Source organism: Hibiscus syriacus, unplaced genomic scaffold (assembly GCF_006381635.1).
Source record: "Hibiscus syriacus cultivar Baekdansim isolate YM2019G1 unplaced genomic scaffold, ASM638163v2 tig00004258_pilon, whole genome shotgun sequence".
NCBI classification, from domain to species: domain Eukaryota; kingdom Viridiplantae; phylum Streptophyta; class Magnoliopsida; order Malvales; family Malvaceae; genus Hibiscus; species Hibiscus syriacus.
Window position 1 is genome coordinate 211,580 of NW_024062009.1, and position 18,202 is coordinate 229,781.

General features: G+C 34.2%; 1 protein-coding gene and 1 pseudogene across 1 annotated transcript; one reads left to right on the top strand and one right to left on the bottom strand.

Moving 5' to 3' along the window:
* The first annotated feature begins 9,047 nt into the window (after positions 1-9,047).
* Positions 9,048-10,075, top strand: LOC120192804. Its single transcript, XM_039195525.1, has 2 exons — positions 9,048-9,717; positions 9,836-10,075. Exon 1 carries the CDS (start codon positions 9,095-9,097, stop codon positions 9,713-9,715), a length of 621 nt encoding a protein of 206 aa, XP_039051456.1. The 5' UTR covers positions 9,048-9,094; the 3' UTR covers positions 9,716-9,717; positions 9,836-10,075.
* Positions 10,076-11,783: 1,708 nt separating this feature from the next.
* Positions 11,784-18,202, bottom strand: part of LOC120193010 — a 29,928-nt pseudogene continuing 23,509 nt past the window's right edge.

An 18,202-nucleotide genomic window follows, 5' to 3' on the forward strand; every position in this document is an offset into this window, starting at 1 on the left:
TTCGCCTTGAGGAAAATCAAAGCAAAAAGGCTCTTGTTCAGTGGGTGCCGCGGCTAACTCCCGGATAGTAGGATCGGCCATCGGAATTGTATTAACGGATTCACCTGAATTTGATTCTTCTTCTGGATTTGATTGTTGTCTACTTCTTTCCCAAAGTGTCTATGCGTGGAGTCTCCTAGCTCTGGCTTCGATTTCTGGGTCGTACTCCACTAATGCTCCCGGATTAGACCTAGTCATAAATAAAAAACAAACAAAAATTAATAACTTTGGTAAAGTCCCCGGCAACGGCTCCAATTTGACAACTGTCGTTTTTGATGTCAAAATAAATTTCTTATTCTCAATAAATAAATATAGGAAATACGTAGTAAAGATAAGTAAGATTCGATTCCATATGGACTTAGAAAATTATAAATTTATGTCTAATTTATTTATGTCAGGCGTGAAACAGTAAAAATATGGGGATTTTGGTAAAAAGATATTAAAATAATAAAAGCGATTAAATAAATAAAAGAAATTAAAGTAAAAATAAGAAGATGAAGATTGTGAATAAATACGGTAAAAGTAGCCTCAAGCTTCGCTTTGACTCAATTTCCTTATGATCATCGAATAAGATTTTTTCTTCGGGATTCACGTCGGTTACTTTGTCTACAGGAGTTATCCCCGTGACTCTATCTTGTATACCGAATACCCAAGGCAATCTTTGATTCCGGCTTCGATAATTGATTCTAACAACATCAATTGTCGTAGATCAATTACCATTTAAGTTCGTGGTGTCCGACTCAGATTGTTGCTTCGATAACCGTCAATTCCGATCTAAATTCCCTCTTGGCGAAGCTATCTCGCCAAGTGTGTTCTCAGGAAGTCGAATTGCTTCCTATAAGCCAAAATTTTCCTCCCACACATTTAATCTCAACAACCTCTTGACCAAAGTCAATCTTTGATTTTGAAAACTGTTTTGATTTTGAAAAATAAGCACATAGATTAAGAGAGATATTCCGAAGATATTAAGGGTCTATTTCAATTCTCCCGATGGAATTGAGTTATCGCGTCAGCTCTCGGCTTATGAAAAGTTTAGCTAAGCATGACAAAAGTCATACTTAGCATTTTGAAAACAAAGCTTAAAAAATAAAAGAAAGTTGAAAAGAACTTGAAAAGTAAAAAGAGAAAACTTTTATAAAAACTAGAGAGAAAAGAATATTGTAATCCGAATGATGAGTTTAGGCTTACCCCAAGTGAGTATTTATAGCCTCTTAAAGCCTAAAGGATAAACAAATAAAATAAATAAAATAATTCTAAAGATAATTGTTTTTTAATTTAAAATCAAACTTAAACTAGTCTCCTAATGCAACTCTGCTTGTCAATCTTCCAGAAGGCGTGCGGAGAAAATCTTCTAGAAACCGTCACTGATTGGACCTTCTAGAAATCGTCGCGTCAGCTCGCGTCGTGCCAAGAGTCGTGCCCATGTCTCCAACCATTACCAAATAATAAAAAAATTGTAGAATGCTCCCGTTTTGTCACTAATTCTGGAAAGTGAGGACCTGCACGAAAACAAGTATAACACGACCAATTCAGTAGTAATAAATCCACAAAATCGAAGAAATAACGAGCAAAGATTAACGATTTTGAACACTCATCAGCAGCAACACCCATAGAAGTAGCTTCGGGCTTCCTAACTAGGGATGTCAACTCAACCCGAACCCGACGGGTTCTGACCCGACCCGATCAGGTCGAATTTTTTTTTAAAAAATTCGGGTTCAGGTCGGGTCGGGTTTAGGGTGGAAAAAATTCGACTCGACCCGACCCAAAATATATATATAATTTTACCCTATATATTTAGGGATAATTACAATAATACCCCTCTATATATAATTTTTTTCAATTAAGTCATTGTTTTTATTGAATAAAAATATTTGTTTTTATTATTTCGGGTCGGGTTGGGTCAGGTCGGGTTTCTAAATCATATATTCGGGTCGGGTGAAACCTTAATTTTTTCGGGTCGGGTCACAGATGGATGACCCTTTCTTCTCGGGTCGGGTCGGGTGGCCCAAAAACCCGACCCGACCCATTGCCATCCCTATTCCTAACACCTTCCATACCAACAGTTGCTACTAGGACCTAAAAATGATTAGAGGAGCCAGTAAGTTGCTTCTTATCTTTACCTCTCCCCTTAGGCTTCTTCTTCTGAGAAGAAACTTGCATAACATGCAAATCCACTGCTGGAGGCAAAGAAGTATAACCATCAGGAATATCAGTTGCACTAATGGCATTAACCTCATCAACCAGATCCTCAACCAATTCCTCAACTTGAGAGTTCACCCAGTTATCCAGATCTTCCCTGACAAGATGAACAGGCTCCTGCAGGGCCTCAATTCCACCAACAACAGTTACCTCAGTCCTTTTATCCTCATCTTTCTTCCTCCAGACTTGAACCACAGGAGGCTGAGGCTTAAGCAACTCAGCATAGGCTTTCTCACTATGCCCAAAGGCATTGCACTTGAGACAGAAAGGAGGCAACCAAGGGACCACAACACGAATCGATATAGGAAGCCCATCTTGCAGCATAATGTCAATATACTTAGGAATCGAATCTCTTACCGCAATTTCAACGCAGACCTTTGCATACTCCAACCTAGACTTAGAAGCAGTCACAGAGTCCATAAACAGGGGAATACCTAAAAAACTAGCAACATAGCTTAATACAACATGAGAATAAAGCTCCAAAGGTACATTGTAGAGTTGGATCCAAACAGGGATACATGACAAATCAAAATCTAAACGCTTCATGTTTGGTTCCCATCTACGCAAAATCAATGGCTTGTTCTGGACATGCCTTGGCCCGTTTTCTAAAACCCAATTACAAGTAGATTCGGAGCTAAATGAGAAAACAAACAAGTTACTACCAGCAACACTAACCTGAACTCCCGAACCCATAAGCGCTGACTTCCACAAGGTATAACGATTCTCTTTATGAAAGCAAACAGTGGTGATGGCCTAAGGAATTGCCCCACCAAGGATAATTTCCACTCAGAAATACCAGCTTCAAAAACCTCCAGGGGCGGCTGAACAGAAGGAGCCGGAGATCCTTCGCGAATAACTGGAGGAAAATACTCCAAAGTTTGTTCAGTAGCACTTCCAAAGAGTTTCCTCCAATCCATCAAACCAGCATTCATAGAGAACAAATGATCAAAAAAGAACCAAGATGTGAAAAGCCGATCAAGAATCCTCAAGAACCGTTGAAGACGCACCGGAAAAACTCAGATCTCGTTAGTCCTGCTAATGTGAACCTAGAGGAAAACCGTTAATGTGCGCCCAATATATATATATATATATATATATATATTTGTTATTAATACATTCAAACTTTTTTTTAACCATTGACAATGCAAACACACCTTGTAGTAGGGGTGAGCAAAAAACCACTCAACTCTAAAAACCGATTTTTTCATCTCAACTCAATTCGAAAAAACTAGACTCGAAATGACTTCCAGTTGTAATTTCATAAACTCGACCCAAAAAAATTTCAAATTCAAATCGAGTTGTAAAATACAACTCGAATAATTCAAAAAATTTAGTAATTAGCGGATGAATTTTTAAGTTTGAGTCGAGTCTCTCAATTATGTATGATATATGTATATCACGTACATGTATTGTATTTTTTTATAAGAAATCACACAGGAATCTATTGTTATATATATATATATATATATATGATTATAAAAAATCATTTAAATTGAAATAAAGTGATATCATAATATTATAAATATTGATAATTAAATTTGAACACAAACTCGAAAATTTAACTCGACTCGAAAAAAGTTTAAGTCAACTCTGAGTTGTAAAATATGACTCATCAACTCGAATAACTCAAAAATTTTTGACTCGACTCGATCAAACCTTCACCCCTACCTTGTAGACACAATGATTCGATTTCAAATATTTTAAGGGGAATTTTTTTTCCTACTAACGAGAACACTCAATAAGTTGAAAGACGCCTGCCGTGAAGTGGTGAGAACACTATAGTTCTAGCATAAAGCTTATTTCTACTGCATTCGTCTTTACTAAACCCGTCTTTCATTGATTTTTTAAAATTAAAATTTTTTAAATTTTGATAACTATTATATTAAATAATTTAAAAATTAAATTTTAATAAAATATATTTTCAGAATTATTTGATTAAAGGTTTTAAAAATATTTTTTATATTTTTATCAATAATAAATTTTAAATAATAATGAATCAAAATTTAAAAAAATTGATAAAAAAATCAATAAAGAAGTAAAGAACAACTTATATGGGATGAATGGAGTATTTCTTATAATTAAAAAATAAAAATTATATGATATTTATAAATAATATTTTAAATTGGAGAAATTTCACATGAAAGGAAAAAGTAATTACTAAATTAACAAATATAAAAGCTTAAACATTACACGTATTACAAATTAATATTGATTTAACACCGCATGGGTTAGGGTCCGTTGGACTCAAATCCCTGGACCATCCCTCAACCAATTCGATGAAATGTGGGGTTATTAACGCCACTACAATTTAATTCTATTTTGTCGGCTGTCAATAAAGAAAATAACAACTGAATAAATTATAGAATAAAGTACAAAAAAATGTTGATCGATTATAGGGTTTTTTTATAGATTCATTTAATTATTAAAAGTTATAAAATATTTATATTTTTTATTAAAAAATTAACGGTTGTCAGAGATGGATGTTAATCTGTTAATTTGGATATGATAAAATCTTATTTTAATAGTGTCTGTTGACATCACCATTGTTTTCAAACACTGACTCGACGATATAATATTTCAAGTATGACTTGACGATATAGTGTAAATAGAGAATTGATATACTTTATCATAAACTCAATAATGTCTTATGGTCGGGAGACCATTTTATAGCTTTTAGTAGTTGATAAAATCAATAAAACATCATGTGGTGACTATTAGTATACTTTACCATAAATTATAAAATTTATATAAAGTATTATTTTTTATTTTGCTACAGAAATTAAAAAATAAAAAAGTTTATAACATTCTTGTTCTATATCAATATTATAGTTAAAATAAATATTTTTATGTACTTATATATTTTTTTTATAAAAGTAATATGATAACAATAAGATCATATATAAAGAGAGACCAGTACCTCGTTAAAAAACTCTAAAACCTAATTAAGGGAAAATAATATAAATAATAAATCTAAGAGAAAAAAGAAATCAATAACCAACCGGTAAACAACAAATAAAGCAAAGATTTAACATGGAATTACCATGTCCTCTTGAGAAAGAGACTGAACTTCAAAGGAAGGATTACTCCAGCACTGGACAGTGAAGTCAGCAGCAGACGCTACCTTAGTAAGCATATCAGCCACATGATTCCCAACTCAAGCAACATGATGAAAATATAGATGTGTTATTATGTCCCTTAACTATTAAAAGTTATAAAATATTTTTTTAATTATAACAAATTGCTTTATTAAATCATTAATCGTTAAAAAACTACAAAAATAATTATTCAACTATTTATACATTTCAAATTCAATTTTTAAGGTAAAGTATAGTAATGATCACTGAACTTTTCTAAAGCTTTCATTTAGGTCTCTCAACTTTTAAAACTTGCAATACAATCCTCCAACATTTAGTTCATTTGTTATATGGTCCCCCGCCGTTACACTGCCGTTAGAACATTTGCAATGTGATCACTGAACTTTTTAGGCGCTTGCATTTAGGTCCCCCAACTTTTAAAACTTGCAACACAGTCCTCAATTTCATTATAAACTTTGAATTATGTGGATGTGTTGACTTGAATAAGGGTCCATTGAGAGAATACCCGACCAAGGGACTGTCATGACCATCAACGATTCAAGGTGTAATGTTAGATACAGGTCATCTCAGGTGAAGCATAGATGATCGATGAAATGCTTGTGAGAAACAAATGCAGTTAGAAATGCAGAGTTGACAAATACTATTAAGATGAACTAAGTATCATTGTTGAAAGTCACCAACAAAACTGGAATTATTTTATATAAATGACATATAATAATATCTTCGTTTGATCCTTGTGGTTAAAGATTTTCCAACATATGATCAATTATAATGAAATCCCAAATAGTGCATTCACCTCTTAGTCTCTTTTACTCACATGCACTCTTGTTTGGTTTTTGTTCTTCAATTTTCTACCATGTAAAATTGTAAACCCAATCAATGCTCTGTATTTCAGCTTTTTATTTACAAAGAAAAAAATGGAGGAATAATTGCTGGAACGCAACACTGATTGCGCTTATTTCTTAGTCTCTCCCCTCACTTTCAAGAAGGTATTTATTTTCTCTTTTAGGCTATTCGGAAGTAAGCTTTTCCTCTTTCGCACTTTCTCATTTTCAGCTCTCATTGTGTATTTTTTGTTGAAATTTTTATATTTCTGGAACTGCATGTCAATGATATGGATATTCAGTGCTAGTTTTGAACCAAAACCATCTAATTTTCTTTCTTTCTTCTTAATCAAAGCTTTTAGTACTCCTTATGAAAGATATTCAGTCCATCAGAATAAAAGTGAAAGAGGATTCCAAGCTAATTTTTTTTATCTTCTTGTTTGGTTTTTCTTTAAATCAGGGAATTGGTTGTGAGTATCGACATAGTAAAATCGCCAGGCTCAATCCGAGAGACTGCTTGTACTAGTTTACTGGGAATTGTATTGATCCGACCTATGGTTTTTGGCATCTTGTGAGCTCGTATTCTTTTTAATAAGTTCATGTTGATTATGGGACTGATATATCGTGAACAAATTAGATTATTTTACATGTTTTGGAAATTTTACAGTTGAATTGTATTGAATTATAGCTTTAGAAGACAATTCTGTATGCACACAACTCAAAAGACATCATGACAGGGTAGTATATTTGAAGCAGCTACTTGACCCTGCCATGATGCTTTTCGAGTTGTGAAAGAAACTGAGAGGTGAATGCGTTGTTTGGGATTTGATTATATTTGATCATCTATTGGAAAATCTTTAACCACAAGGATTAAACGAATAAATTATTATATGCCATTTATACAAAATAATTCCAGCTTTGTTAGTGATTTTCAACAATGATACTTAGTTCATCTTAGTAGTATTTGAACTCTGCATTTCCAACCCCATTTTTTCTCACAAGCATTTCATCGAACATCTATGCTTCACCTGAGATGACATGTATCTAACATTACACCTTGAATCGTTGATGGTCCTGATGATTCCTTGGTCGGGTTTTCTCTCAATGGACCCTTATTCAAGTCAAGACCTCCACATAATTCAAAGTTAGATCATAATTTCCCATGCATCCCTGACTAAAAAGTTACAATGGAAATGAGAAGAGAGAAGCAAAAAAGGAAATTCGAGATCGAAAAGGAATTTGAGGTTTAGAATAAAATTGAGGATTGTGTTGCAAGTTTTAAAAGTTGGGGGACCTAAATGTAAGCGCCTGAAAAGTTCAATGACCATATTGCAAACGTACTAACCACAGTGTAATGACGGGGACCATATTGCAAATGGACTAAATGTTGGAGGACTGTATTACAAGTTTTAAAAGTTAGTGGACCTAAATGAAAGCTTTAGAAAAGTTCAATGACCTTTACTATATTTTACCCTTTTTTATTGAGATACTCTTAGGTGGTGTTTGTTTTTACTGTGTAAGGTCTACAAAGCTCTTATGTCTGCGCCGCGTAAACATTGGTTTCGCAGACCGTTTGTTTTTTAGAAGACGGAAGCTCTTCTAACATCTGCGCGAGCTCTTCTTGGTGCAGACATGGTTTTATGTCTTCAAAGGTCTTAAAACCTCTTCAAAGAGGTTTTATATTTTAATTTTATATTATAGATATTAATTTTAATATTAATTTTTTAAATAAATTAAATATTATTTTTTTAATATTATATTATAGATATTAATATTAATTTTTAAAATAAATTAAATATTAATTTTTAATATTATATTATAGATATTTAATTTTATATCATATAAATTATTTTATATATTATTAAAAATTTATATTTATTTTGATTTAAGTTTAAATATAATATTTTTTGAATTTGTTATTTTTAAATTATATTAAACTTTTTATACGAAATGTAAGTATTTAAACCACATTACTTAATAAAAAATGATTTAATTGTTTGATAATTAAGATTTTAAAATATAAAAAATTATAAATTATGTTTTTTAAATTTTAAAATATAATCACAATTAAATAAAAAATAATCATAAAATAATTTGATAAATTAAAAAATATTTTCTAAAAATATCATATAATTATAAAAATAAATTATGAATATATATTTAAAAAAAAATTAAAAGTATTACATAATTGCATATTTAATAATAGTTTAATGATAATTAATGTTTAAAAAAAGAGAGGTGTATGATTCATTGATTAATAATAGTTTAATGATAATTAATGTTGATTGATTAATAATAGTTTAATGATAATTAATGTTGTTGTGCCATATGATAATAAAATTCAAAATTTAATATTATTATATAATTTTAGATAATTTAATATTTAAAAAATCATATAATTTAATGATTATTTATAAATTTTTTTCTATAAAACTTATAAAACTAATAATACATGTGATTATGTGATACTTATAATAACGTGATGTTTGTTTTTCTAAAAAAATTTATTATTTATAGTTGTATGAATTATTTAAATTTCAGTATTGTAAAACTAAAATTATTTAAATCTCAGTATTGTAAAACTCTTTTAAGTTTAAAAAAAACAGTTTATTTTAACAGTCTGTAGACATTAAAAAACAAACAGTCTTCTTCTTGCAGACTGCAGACTTTTAATTCACCTCTTCTGCTGCAGATACCTGGAGATGTAATCTACAGACTGCAGACCTTTTAACTCTGTAAAAATAAACACCGCCTTAGTCTCTCTTAACAAGAAGACATTTTTATAGCAGTACCCTATTATCCAAATCCCATGCCATAATAATAATGATTTTTAATATCCACGCAGGGTCGAAGAAATAAAACAATAAATAAGAGGAAGCCTACAAAAGAACACCGCATGATAACACAAATCGATCTCCCTTCATTTTCTCTAAAGCTATGGGTTTTTCCTCCACTCAAAACGGGCATCACCAGAAGGCTGCAAAAGAATGCGGTGACCCCATAGTTCTGGCGATCAAATATCCTTCGTTTAATTCCTCTTCCTCACTTTCATCGTCATCGTCTTCGCTGGCATCTTCGTATTTTCCCGATGATTCATGTCTCAGACCCGGAACTCCATTCCGATTTTCAGGTGTTCCATTCTCTTGGGAACATTTGCCGGGGATCCCCAAGAATCTACATAACCACAACAAGAAGGAGTACTCCATGAAGTTGTTGCCATTGCCGCCGCCGACAATCCTACGGACCTCAAAAAACAACAGTTCCGAAGTTGCGTTAACAAGGAAAAAAGCATCCGCCGGCGCTTCCGATAGTTTCCGGCGAGTGGATCCATTTTTCGCTGCGTTGGTCGAGTGTTCCAAGGAAGACGGTGATGAAGCGACCGAAAGGAATCCGTGGACCGAAGCTAAGGTAACGAGGAGCATGAGTGACCGGTTGGGGTTCATAAATATGTACTCTTCGTGTAAAAGAAGTTGTGCGGTTTCGGAATCAACAGTGTATCTTCCGAGGTCACGAAGAACGGCTGATTATGGCCTAATTAATCACCGTAGCTCTCGTTAAATGTAAGTTAACTACGCCCATCAATTATTAGATTAAACTACTTCCCCACATTAATAGTTAAGTGTATCTTCCGAGGTCACGAAGAACTACCGATTAAACTCTTATTTATCTACACCACAGAAGAAGAATTCAATGCTTGCGGCCATGCCTTTCTTCTTCGGTCCACCAGTACAGCACCATCAACTTTATAAGTGGAAGACTTTGACAGTAACTCCTTGTGTCCTATTCATCATTGGGTTTCAGAAAATATTTATATAAAAATCCCATTGGTTTTGCTGTATTCCATGTGATGTTTATTGAAAATGTCCGTGAAGATTACATTACTCCACGTGGGAGCAAATAAAAAAGACACATCTTTGAGGAAATTCAGGTCTTTTTAATACTGCTTAATTTCTGGACCCATTTTAGGCTGCTGAACAAACCTGGTTTTACTTCTACATGTTTCAGGGTTTCAAATGCTATTCTATTGCTAAACATCTATAACGTGATTATTTTTTACTCTTTCGCATTTAATACTTGTTACTCTCGCACGAATCAAACGACCTTGATGGCTAAAGAGATATTTGTTATTCCTAGAGTTTCGGGTCAAAACACGTAGTTTGCAGTAGTGTTTGAACATTTATTATCGAATGGTTGATGAATGATAATATTATTGGTTATTTAGATTAAATATTATAAAAATAATCTTACTAATTTAATTTACCTATTCATAATATTAAAGGTTTTAATATTATTTAAGGAGTTCGGCCTAAATTGATAGTAGATAATATTAAAATATTTAATCTCAATTCAGTTTGTATGTACTTTTTATCTAAAAAGAATTCGAATGTAAAATATATAGAAAAAATAGACCAATTTTTGAAGATGAGACATTTATTATTGATAATTACTTATTCACATGCCATTGTCTTTTGCTAACATCGCTTTCTAATTAGCACAGGATTATCATATTTCAAATGTCATTGTACTTGGAAAATATTTAAAATAAGTATTTTAAGGAAACAAAAGTTTATAAACATTTTTTATTAAATTGCAAAGTAAAATTTATTCTAAATATTTTTAATTATATAATAACGAATGTTTAATCACCTGTAAAGGTGTCCAAACCCTATAATTCAACATATTGTTGAAATTTTTGCAAATATGGGTCGAAACAAGAGCAAAGGTAAGATTGCCAGTAGTAGGACACCACAATAAACTGAAGAGAGTTATCGAGTTTTAAGAGTAAAATGAAAAGAAGAAGCCAATGAATAAAACAGAAATTTTACTGAATTAAAGGATTAAATGTTGATTTACCCAGAAAAGGTTAAAAAGGATTTCTATTCTTGGGATTAAACAGAATGTGAAATATCCAAATATCAGAAGGGCATTAGAAAAAGAAATGTGAAACATGTATCCGTCCAATTGATAGATATATTCATTCAAATTGACTTTCGATATTAAAAAAATTAAATTTTGGGTTTATTGATTTAATAATCTAAAAGATGTTATTTATTTCAAAATAAATGCATATTTTATTTTATTTTAAATTTAAAATTCGAAGTCAAATTACAGATCCAGAGTGAGTGGCGAAAATGGAAAAAAGGAAGTGGTAACTGCGTGTTGTATTTTGATTTGTTAATAAAGGAGGCGTGAGAGATCCTTTGGGGATTGCTTCCGATAATAATTAATACATGCCATGGGGTGTGGTGCGCATGGGGACGTGTCCCTGTTCCAAGCCCAATTTCATTATCAGACACTCCTTTATGGTTTGCTTCTTGTTCACTTCACGGATTCAAAATATCTCATCACAATATTTGATTCCTTCCGCTAAAACAAGACATGTTAAATGGAAGAGTGATCCTTATTCTTGACTTTGAAATTGCCAAAACATAATTCCATCTTATATCTAATTTTCATTCTGAAGACAATTAATCATTCCATTAATCAATAATTAGCGACAAATGAGCAATGTGGACTTTTCCCAAAATAAAAATATAATTGCAATTTTCAATATCCATCAAAATATCATGACAAACTTTCCCTCTTTAACGCCAAATGTATCGACTTCCTTTATTAGTTTTTTGTTTACCCAATCAATCAAATCACCTAAATGTTTCAGCAATTACAGTATGCATGTGGGACGTAGATGTCCAGAAACAGACAAGCAACAGTAATCGGGGGGGGGGGGGAATACAAATTTTATCACATACAAACACGCACCCTGTTACATGGATCTCGTAACAAAGCTATGGTATACGTTAAAAATAATGCCCATCCACATGACGACTCTCATTCCGAGATGATTAAATTTACTTTCAAACCAACAGCTTTGAGCTCACAACTTGGGATGGATGGATGGATGGATTGGCAGATGTATCAAAAATCTCAATCTTCGTGTTGGTGAAAAGAGTCGCCCCACCTATCAAAGTAAATCCAAAAGAGGAGGCTGTTCTGACGTTGCTTTGCCGTAGGATGTCTTTGAACCTGAACTACCGCCCCTCCCCCTGCCTCTTCCTCTGCTCACAGCTGTTGAAGGTGGCGGAGCAAGTCTTGGAGCTGTCTGCTTGTTCTTACTAGAACCAAATATAGATCCAATATCTGCTGCTGGTTTCTGGTTATCGTATGAAGAACTCATTGAAGCTGAAACCCGCTGGTTCTGTTTCATGAATCCAATGCTATTCTGGGGACCTCCACCATTCACATTCAAGGTTGAACTCCCGGAGTTTTGGTTGCCAAACATCCAACTATTGCTGTTGTCGGTTTGGTAGTTCGTGGTGCTTGCAATAGAACTGAATCCATAATTGTTCATGCCTGGCCCCATGCTACCATTACTAAAGGTTCCAGAATCATTTGAGGAGGTACTAGACCGTGGAGGCCAGTTGGCAAAAGGATTTATATCTTCAAAATTTGATGGCAATGATGTTCCTGCATTTAATTGCTTCTCGCCATTGCCTGACTCTGCAGTAACACCTGAAGTTGGTCGAGGAGGCCACTCAATGTCAACCGCAGGACAAGAATTAGATGTTTGCTGGCTGGATACAGCAGATATCAAGGAAGACTGAGATTGTCCGGGTGCTGATTGAATCGACTTATCACCCAAAATCGAGTGAACAGATGAATCATTCTTGGAAGGCTGTCGGGCAGTATTATTGACATTGGCAGCTGCTCCAGTAGTAGGAACCCAATCTTCATCCCATGCTGGGCTGCTTTTTGCAAAAGCCACGGTTCCATTAGCTTTGCCCAAGGCTTGAGATGGAAGCCCATTGGTGGTAGAAGCAGCAGCATGTTTGACCTCTGGCATTCCAGAATCAGTTAAAGTAACCCCTCGCTTTTCTTCTATCTTTCTGAGTTGATACAAAATAAGGAATCGCATCAGTGAGTGAGAAAGAGACGGAAGAAAGAATTCATCTTTTACTAGAAATCGCGCAGGTGTACAGAGAAATTGGTTTAGGGAATTCAACAAGCACAACAATAACATCTATACCTGAGAATATCCTTAACAAAGAGCATATATTTGGCAAACTGCTGAACATTCAACTGTTGGGCTGTAAGAAGAGGTATGAGTAGAGGGAGGATGTGCTCTGCAGCGAATTCGATCCCATACTAAGCAGGATGAATGGAAAAGACAGATAATGAGTTGTATGGCCCCCTTGAGGTCCCGATATACAATGGAAAACAACTGAAACAACAAAAAGCCAGTTTATTGTTACCTGCTTGAGAATTGAGTTTGAAACCGCTAGGGTAGACATAAGGGTTGGAGCAGAATGATCAACAGCTGTGCAGCGTTGAATAGTTTGCAAGACATCCAGCACAGCTTTTTTATCAAGTGTGTTAACAAACTCTCCTAAGCATAGCAAAGCACTAACTCTGACCTGCTCAAAGAAACAAAAATGGTTCATAAGTAATCAAGATTAACAAAAAGGATAGCTATGTCGTCTTCTTTTCTTTTTTAAAATCTTTTGAAATTTTCAAAAATGAAAAGGCTCTTGTTCAACAGAATATTTGAGAACCAGAAGTATCATTCTTCCTTTAAAATTACAATTAAACTTATGGATGACCTCAATCATTTTCATCTTAGAGGCACATCTTTTCAGGAAAATAGCAGGGATTATGCATAAGGAAACCCTAAGTTAATCTATAACTAGTTATTCATCACAAAAAGCTTTTGTAGAAAGCTTATTTACTGGAGAAGAAAGAATAAGTTTCATTCACGTGCTTTACTTTGATGGTTACAATAGGATTTTATACAAGAGTTTACTAAGTCCTATCTAAGGTAAGAGTTCTAGCTAAGTTAAAATTATCTCTATCTACAATTAGGGCTAGAGTTAGAATAATATTTTCAAAGTAATCTCCTATATGTAACATAACTCACGCTCCCCTTCAACTTGGGGAGTATATATTATAAAAACTCATGTTGGATGTGATCTCGTCGAAAGTCACCCTTGGAAGTGCTTTGGTCAGGATATCTGCTAGCTGATTTTTTGAAGAGACATAGTTTAGCCTTATTGTTCCACCATTTACTTTCTCGGCAATAAAGTGTTTGTCGATAGATATCCACATGTTTCGTTCAATCGTGATGTACCAGATTCTTAGCAATGCTTATGGCTGGCCGACTGTCACTCTGAAGTTCAAAGTAGTAGATGTTACATACCTCCAATTCCATTAAAAGCCTTTGTAACCAAACACCTTCACAGATCCTGAGTGCTATTGTCTGAAACTATGCTTCAACATTTACTCCTAGAAACTACGGCTTGTTTCTTGCTTCTCCATGTCACCAAATTTTCCCATACGAAAGAACAATATCCCGAAGTCGATCTCCTTTCTGTTAGTTCTCTAGCCCAGCTAGAATCTAAGAAATTCATGTTTTTTGAAAATTAAACCATGTCTCGAAGTAGTTTTTAAATATCTCAGAATTCCATACACAACTTCTAAATGTTCTTCGCTCGGATTATTCATGCACTGAATCACAATACTGACCGGAAAAGCAGTCCGACCTAGTTTTTTTTTTTATAGAAGTTGGAGGTCTCATTAAAAACTTTCTTCGTATTCATTCACATACTAAGAAGTATGTTAACGAACATTGGAAGGAAGAAAAGAGTACCTCAAAGTTTATTAATAATAATACCCAATACAAAAGATAACACGGAATATCCTCCTATGGTGATATTCACCATTACAACAAACACCTTAAGCTCATAAAACCTCATCCAAAGTCACAATCGAATCACCTTATTTCTAAATACACCTCCAGCAATAGAATTAAAACAACGCAACAGAACATAATACAAAAGGGACGCAACACCTGCAACCATATAAACTAAATCAAAACACAATTAGAGAGACAAGATCTAATGAGATTCGTCTTCTTCAGGAGTCCAAGAGTTTGGCTTGAATGAAGGCTCTATCTCATGCACCATGATCTTGAAGGAGTTGTCACCAACCTTCAATTCCAACGTCGCATCAATTATTGCACCAGCCTTTGCGAGGACTTGAATTTTTGCCCGATCAAAGGATGATGGTGACTGACAGCTTTCATCGATTGCTAGTAACTGACCCCAACAATCAGCAATGTTCTTGAAAGTATCCCAATTCCATTCGTGAAACGGAACACCCTCACAGTCCGACCTAGTTAGTGATAGATAAATGAGCTTACCTATCAACCTTTGATACTGTTCCTTGTTTACGGGACTACCTTCATTTTGTAACTTCAAATTTACTTCCATGGGATTTCCCGAAGGCTTGCAACCCGTCATTCTAGTCTCAGAAAGTAAATCCAAGATATACTTCCTTTGGTTCATAACAATCCCTTCGCTTGATCTCGCCACGTCCATGCCCAAAAAATATCGCAAGGTCTCCAAATCCTTAGTTTCAAATTCTCTTGCTAGCAATGCCTTCAATCTCTTTATTTCCACAAAGTCATCACCTATGATGATGATATCATCAACGTAGATAATTAAGATTGTCTTTTTCTTATTTGGTGCAATCTTTACAAATAGGGTGTGATAGGATTGATATTGTCTATAGTTTTCTCGCAAAGTACCTTCGTGAACTTATCAAGCCAAGTCCGGGGAAACTATTTTAGACCATATAACGATTTCAACAGTTTGCACACTTGCTGATTTCCAGGTTTTATTCGAACTCATGGTGGAACTTGCATGTAAACCTCCTCTTCAAGATTACCGTTGAGGAAGGCATTCTTGACATCTAGCTAGAGAAGCATCTAATCCATATTTACTGCTAAAGATATTAATACCCTTACAGTGTTGAGTTTTGCAACCGGAGCAAAAGTCTCTTGATAGTCTACTCCATGAGTTTGAGCGAATCCCTTTACCACAAGTCTAGCCTTATACCGTTCAACACTGTCATTCGTCTTATATTTAACAATGAAGACTCATTTGCAACTAACTGTTTTCTTGTCTTTGGGAAGATCGACATTAATCCATGTTTTGTTACTCCAAGTGCCGAGAGCTCTTCTTCAATTGCCTTCTTCCACTCATGATGCTTTACTGTTTCTCCCACCATGTCTGGGATGCGAATACTATCAACTTTAGCTGTAAAATTTTTAAAGTCAAACATTAGTTTACCATAAGCAACAAACTTATTACTAGGATGAGTTGTACATTGTCACACTCTTTTCTTTGTGCAATGGGTACTCACTAGTATCGACCAAAACATCCAACTTACTCTAATCTCCTCCTTCATTTTCCAAGGAATTCAAACCTGGTTCTGATTCTCGGCAATGCATAGGCTGAGTGGGGATTGATGAAACTTGTTTTGACCGTCGTTTGTATGTAAGAATGTTGATTTGGTGAATAAATGGTGACATAAATGGGCTTGATATTTGAGAGTCCATCGTGTCGGCTTGGTGTAGGTCTTAGGATCGGATATGGCAATGATGTTAAGCAGCAGTTGAGTATGTGTTTCAAGGGTGTCACAATTTAGCCGAATTTCTATGGTTTCTGAAGGAAATAATGTAACTGGTAATTCAATATTAACCGGGAAAGACTGAAATTCAAACTCACTCACACGATCCCCTGGATTTCAAACATAGAGAAAAAATGTTTGTTTTCAAGGAAGGTAACATCCATGGAAGAATACACTTTTTTTTGTAGGAGAATAACACCGATAACCCTTTTGAAGTGAAGAGTACCCTATGCAGACACACCTAATGGCCCGTGGATCATGTTTATACCTGGAGGGGGTATGATCATGAACAAAATTTGTACAACCAAAAACACGGAGAGGAATACTAGCAGTCAAAGGTTTAAAGTGAGGAAAAAATTGAGTAAGAATCTCTCAGAGACTGAAAATTAAGAACTTTACTTGGCATGCGATTAATGAGATTTTTTTTTATAATAAGGAAGGCCTCATTAAAAACCCTCTTCATATCCGTCAAGCAACAAGGAGAAAAAGAGTGCCTTAGAAATTTTATTGCATAAGAAACAAGTACAATAAGATTACAAGAACGCCAAAATCATTGCCCCCCGCAACACTGCACAAAGATGCACTACAATTAAGCATAAGAATTACCCTACAGAAAACAACCTTCTACTAGGACTAAGCCTGTAACACACTTAAACATAAACCTAAGCTGTCAAAAATTCCCTAGAAACAAGACAGCAAAAAAATAAATCCCCTCCACTTAACCAATCCCTAGTTTAGCGAATTTATCCGCTCCACAATTAACTACTCTCACCACATGACGCACAATATGCGATTAATGAGATAAATTTTAGTTAAGAGAGCCTCACCCCAAAGATATTGAGGAACATTGGTAAAAAAAGAGGGACCTGGTAACTTCAAAAATATGATAGTTTTTTCGTTCAACGACCCCATTTTGTTTCCTGAAAGAAGATATCAACTCCTGAGGAAAAAATTCAAAACCATTGTCAGACTTAAAAATGCCAATAAAACCTTGAAATTGGTTCTCAATCATTTTATGGAATCACTTAAAAATGTCACTAGCCTTAGATTTACGACGCATAAGTAATGTCCAAGTAGTACGAGAATGATCGTCAATAGAAGAAACAAACCAATAAACCCCATTTAAGGTTGACACGAGAGGGACCCCAAATATTCCTGTGTATAATTGCAAAGTTTGGAAGAACGATATGAAGAAGGGTGATATGTATAACGTATTTGTTTTACAAGATGACAAATATCAAAAGAAAAATATGCTAGATTTTTATCAAGGAAAAGTTTAAGAAACAACTTACCAAAATATAAAAAACAGGAATGACCTAACCTAAAATGCCACAAAACAATCTCAACATAGACATCGGTAAGAGATATCGAAACAAAGGACTAGGGTGTATGTGGGTTGCAATCGGAGGAGAGGCTTCAAGAATGTATAGTCCACCACGAAGCCTAGCATTGCCAATCACCGTCCCCGAGCTCAAATCTTGAAATTCACAAATATCAGAGTTAACATGTAATGCATCCCAAATCCACAGAAAATTTACTAATCGAAAGAAGATTGCAAGCCAAATTCAAAACGTAAAAATT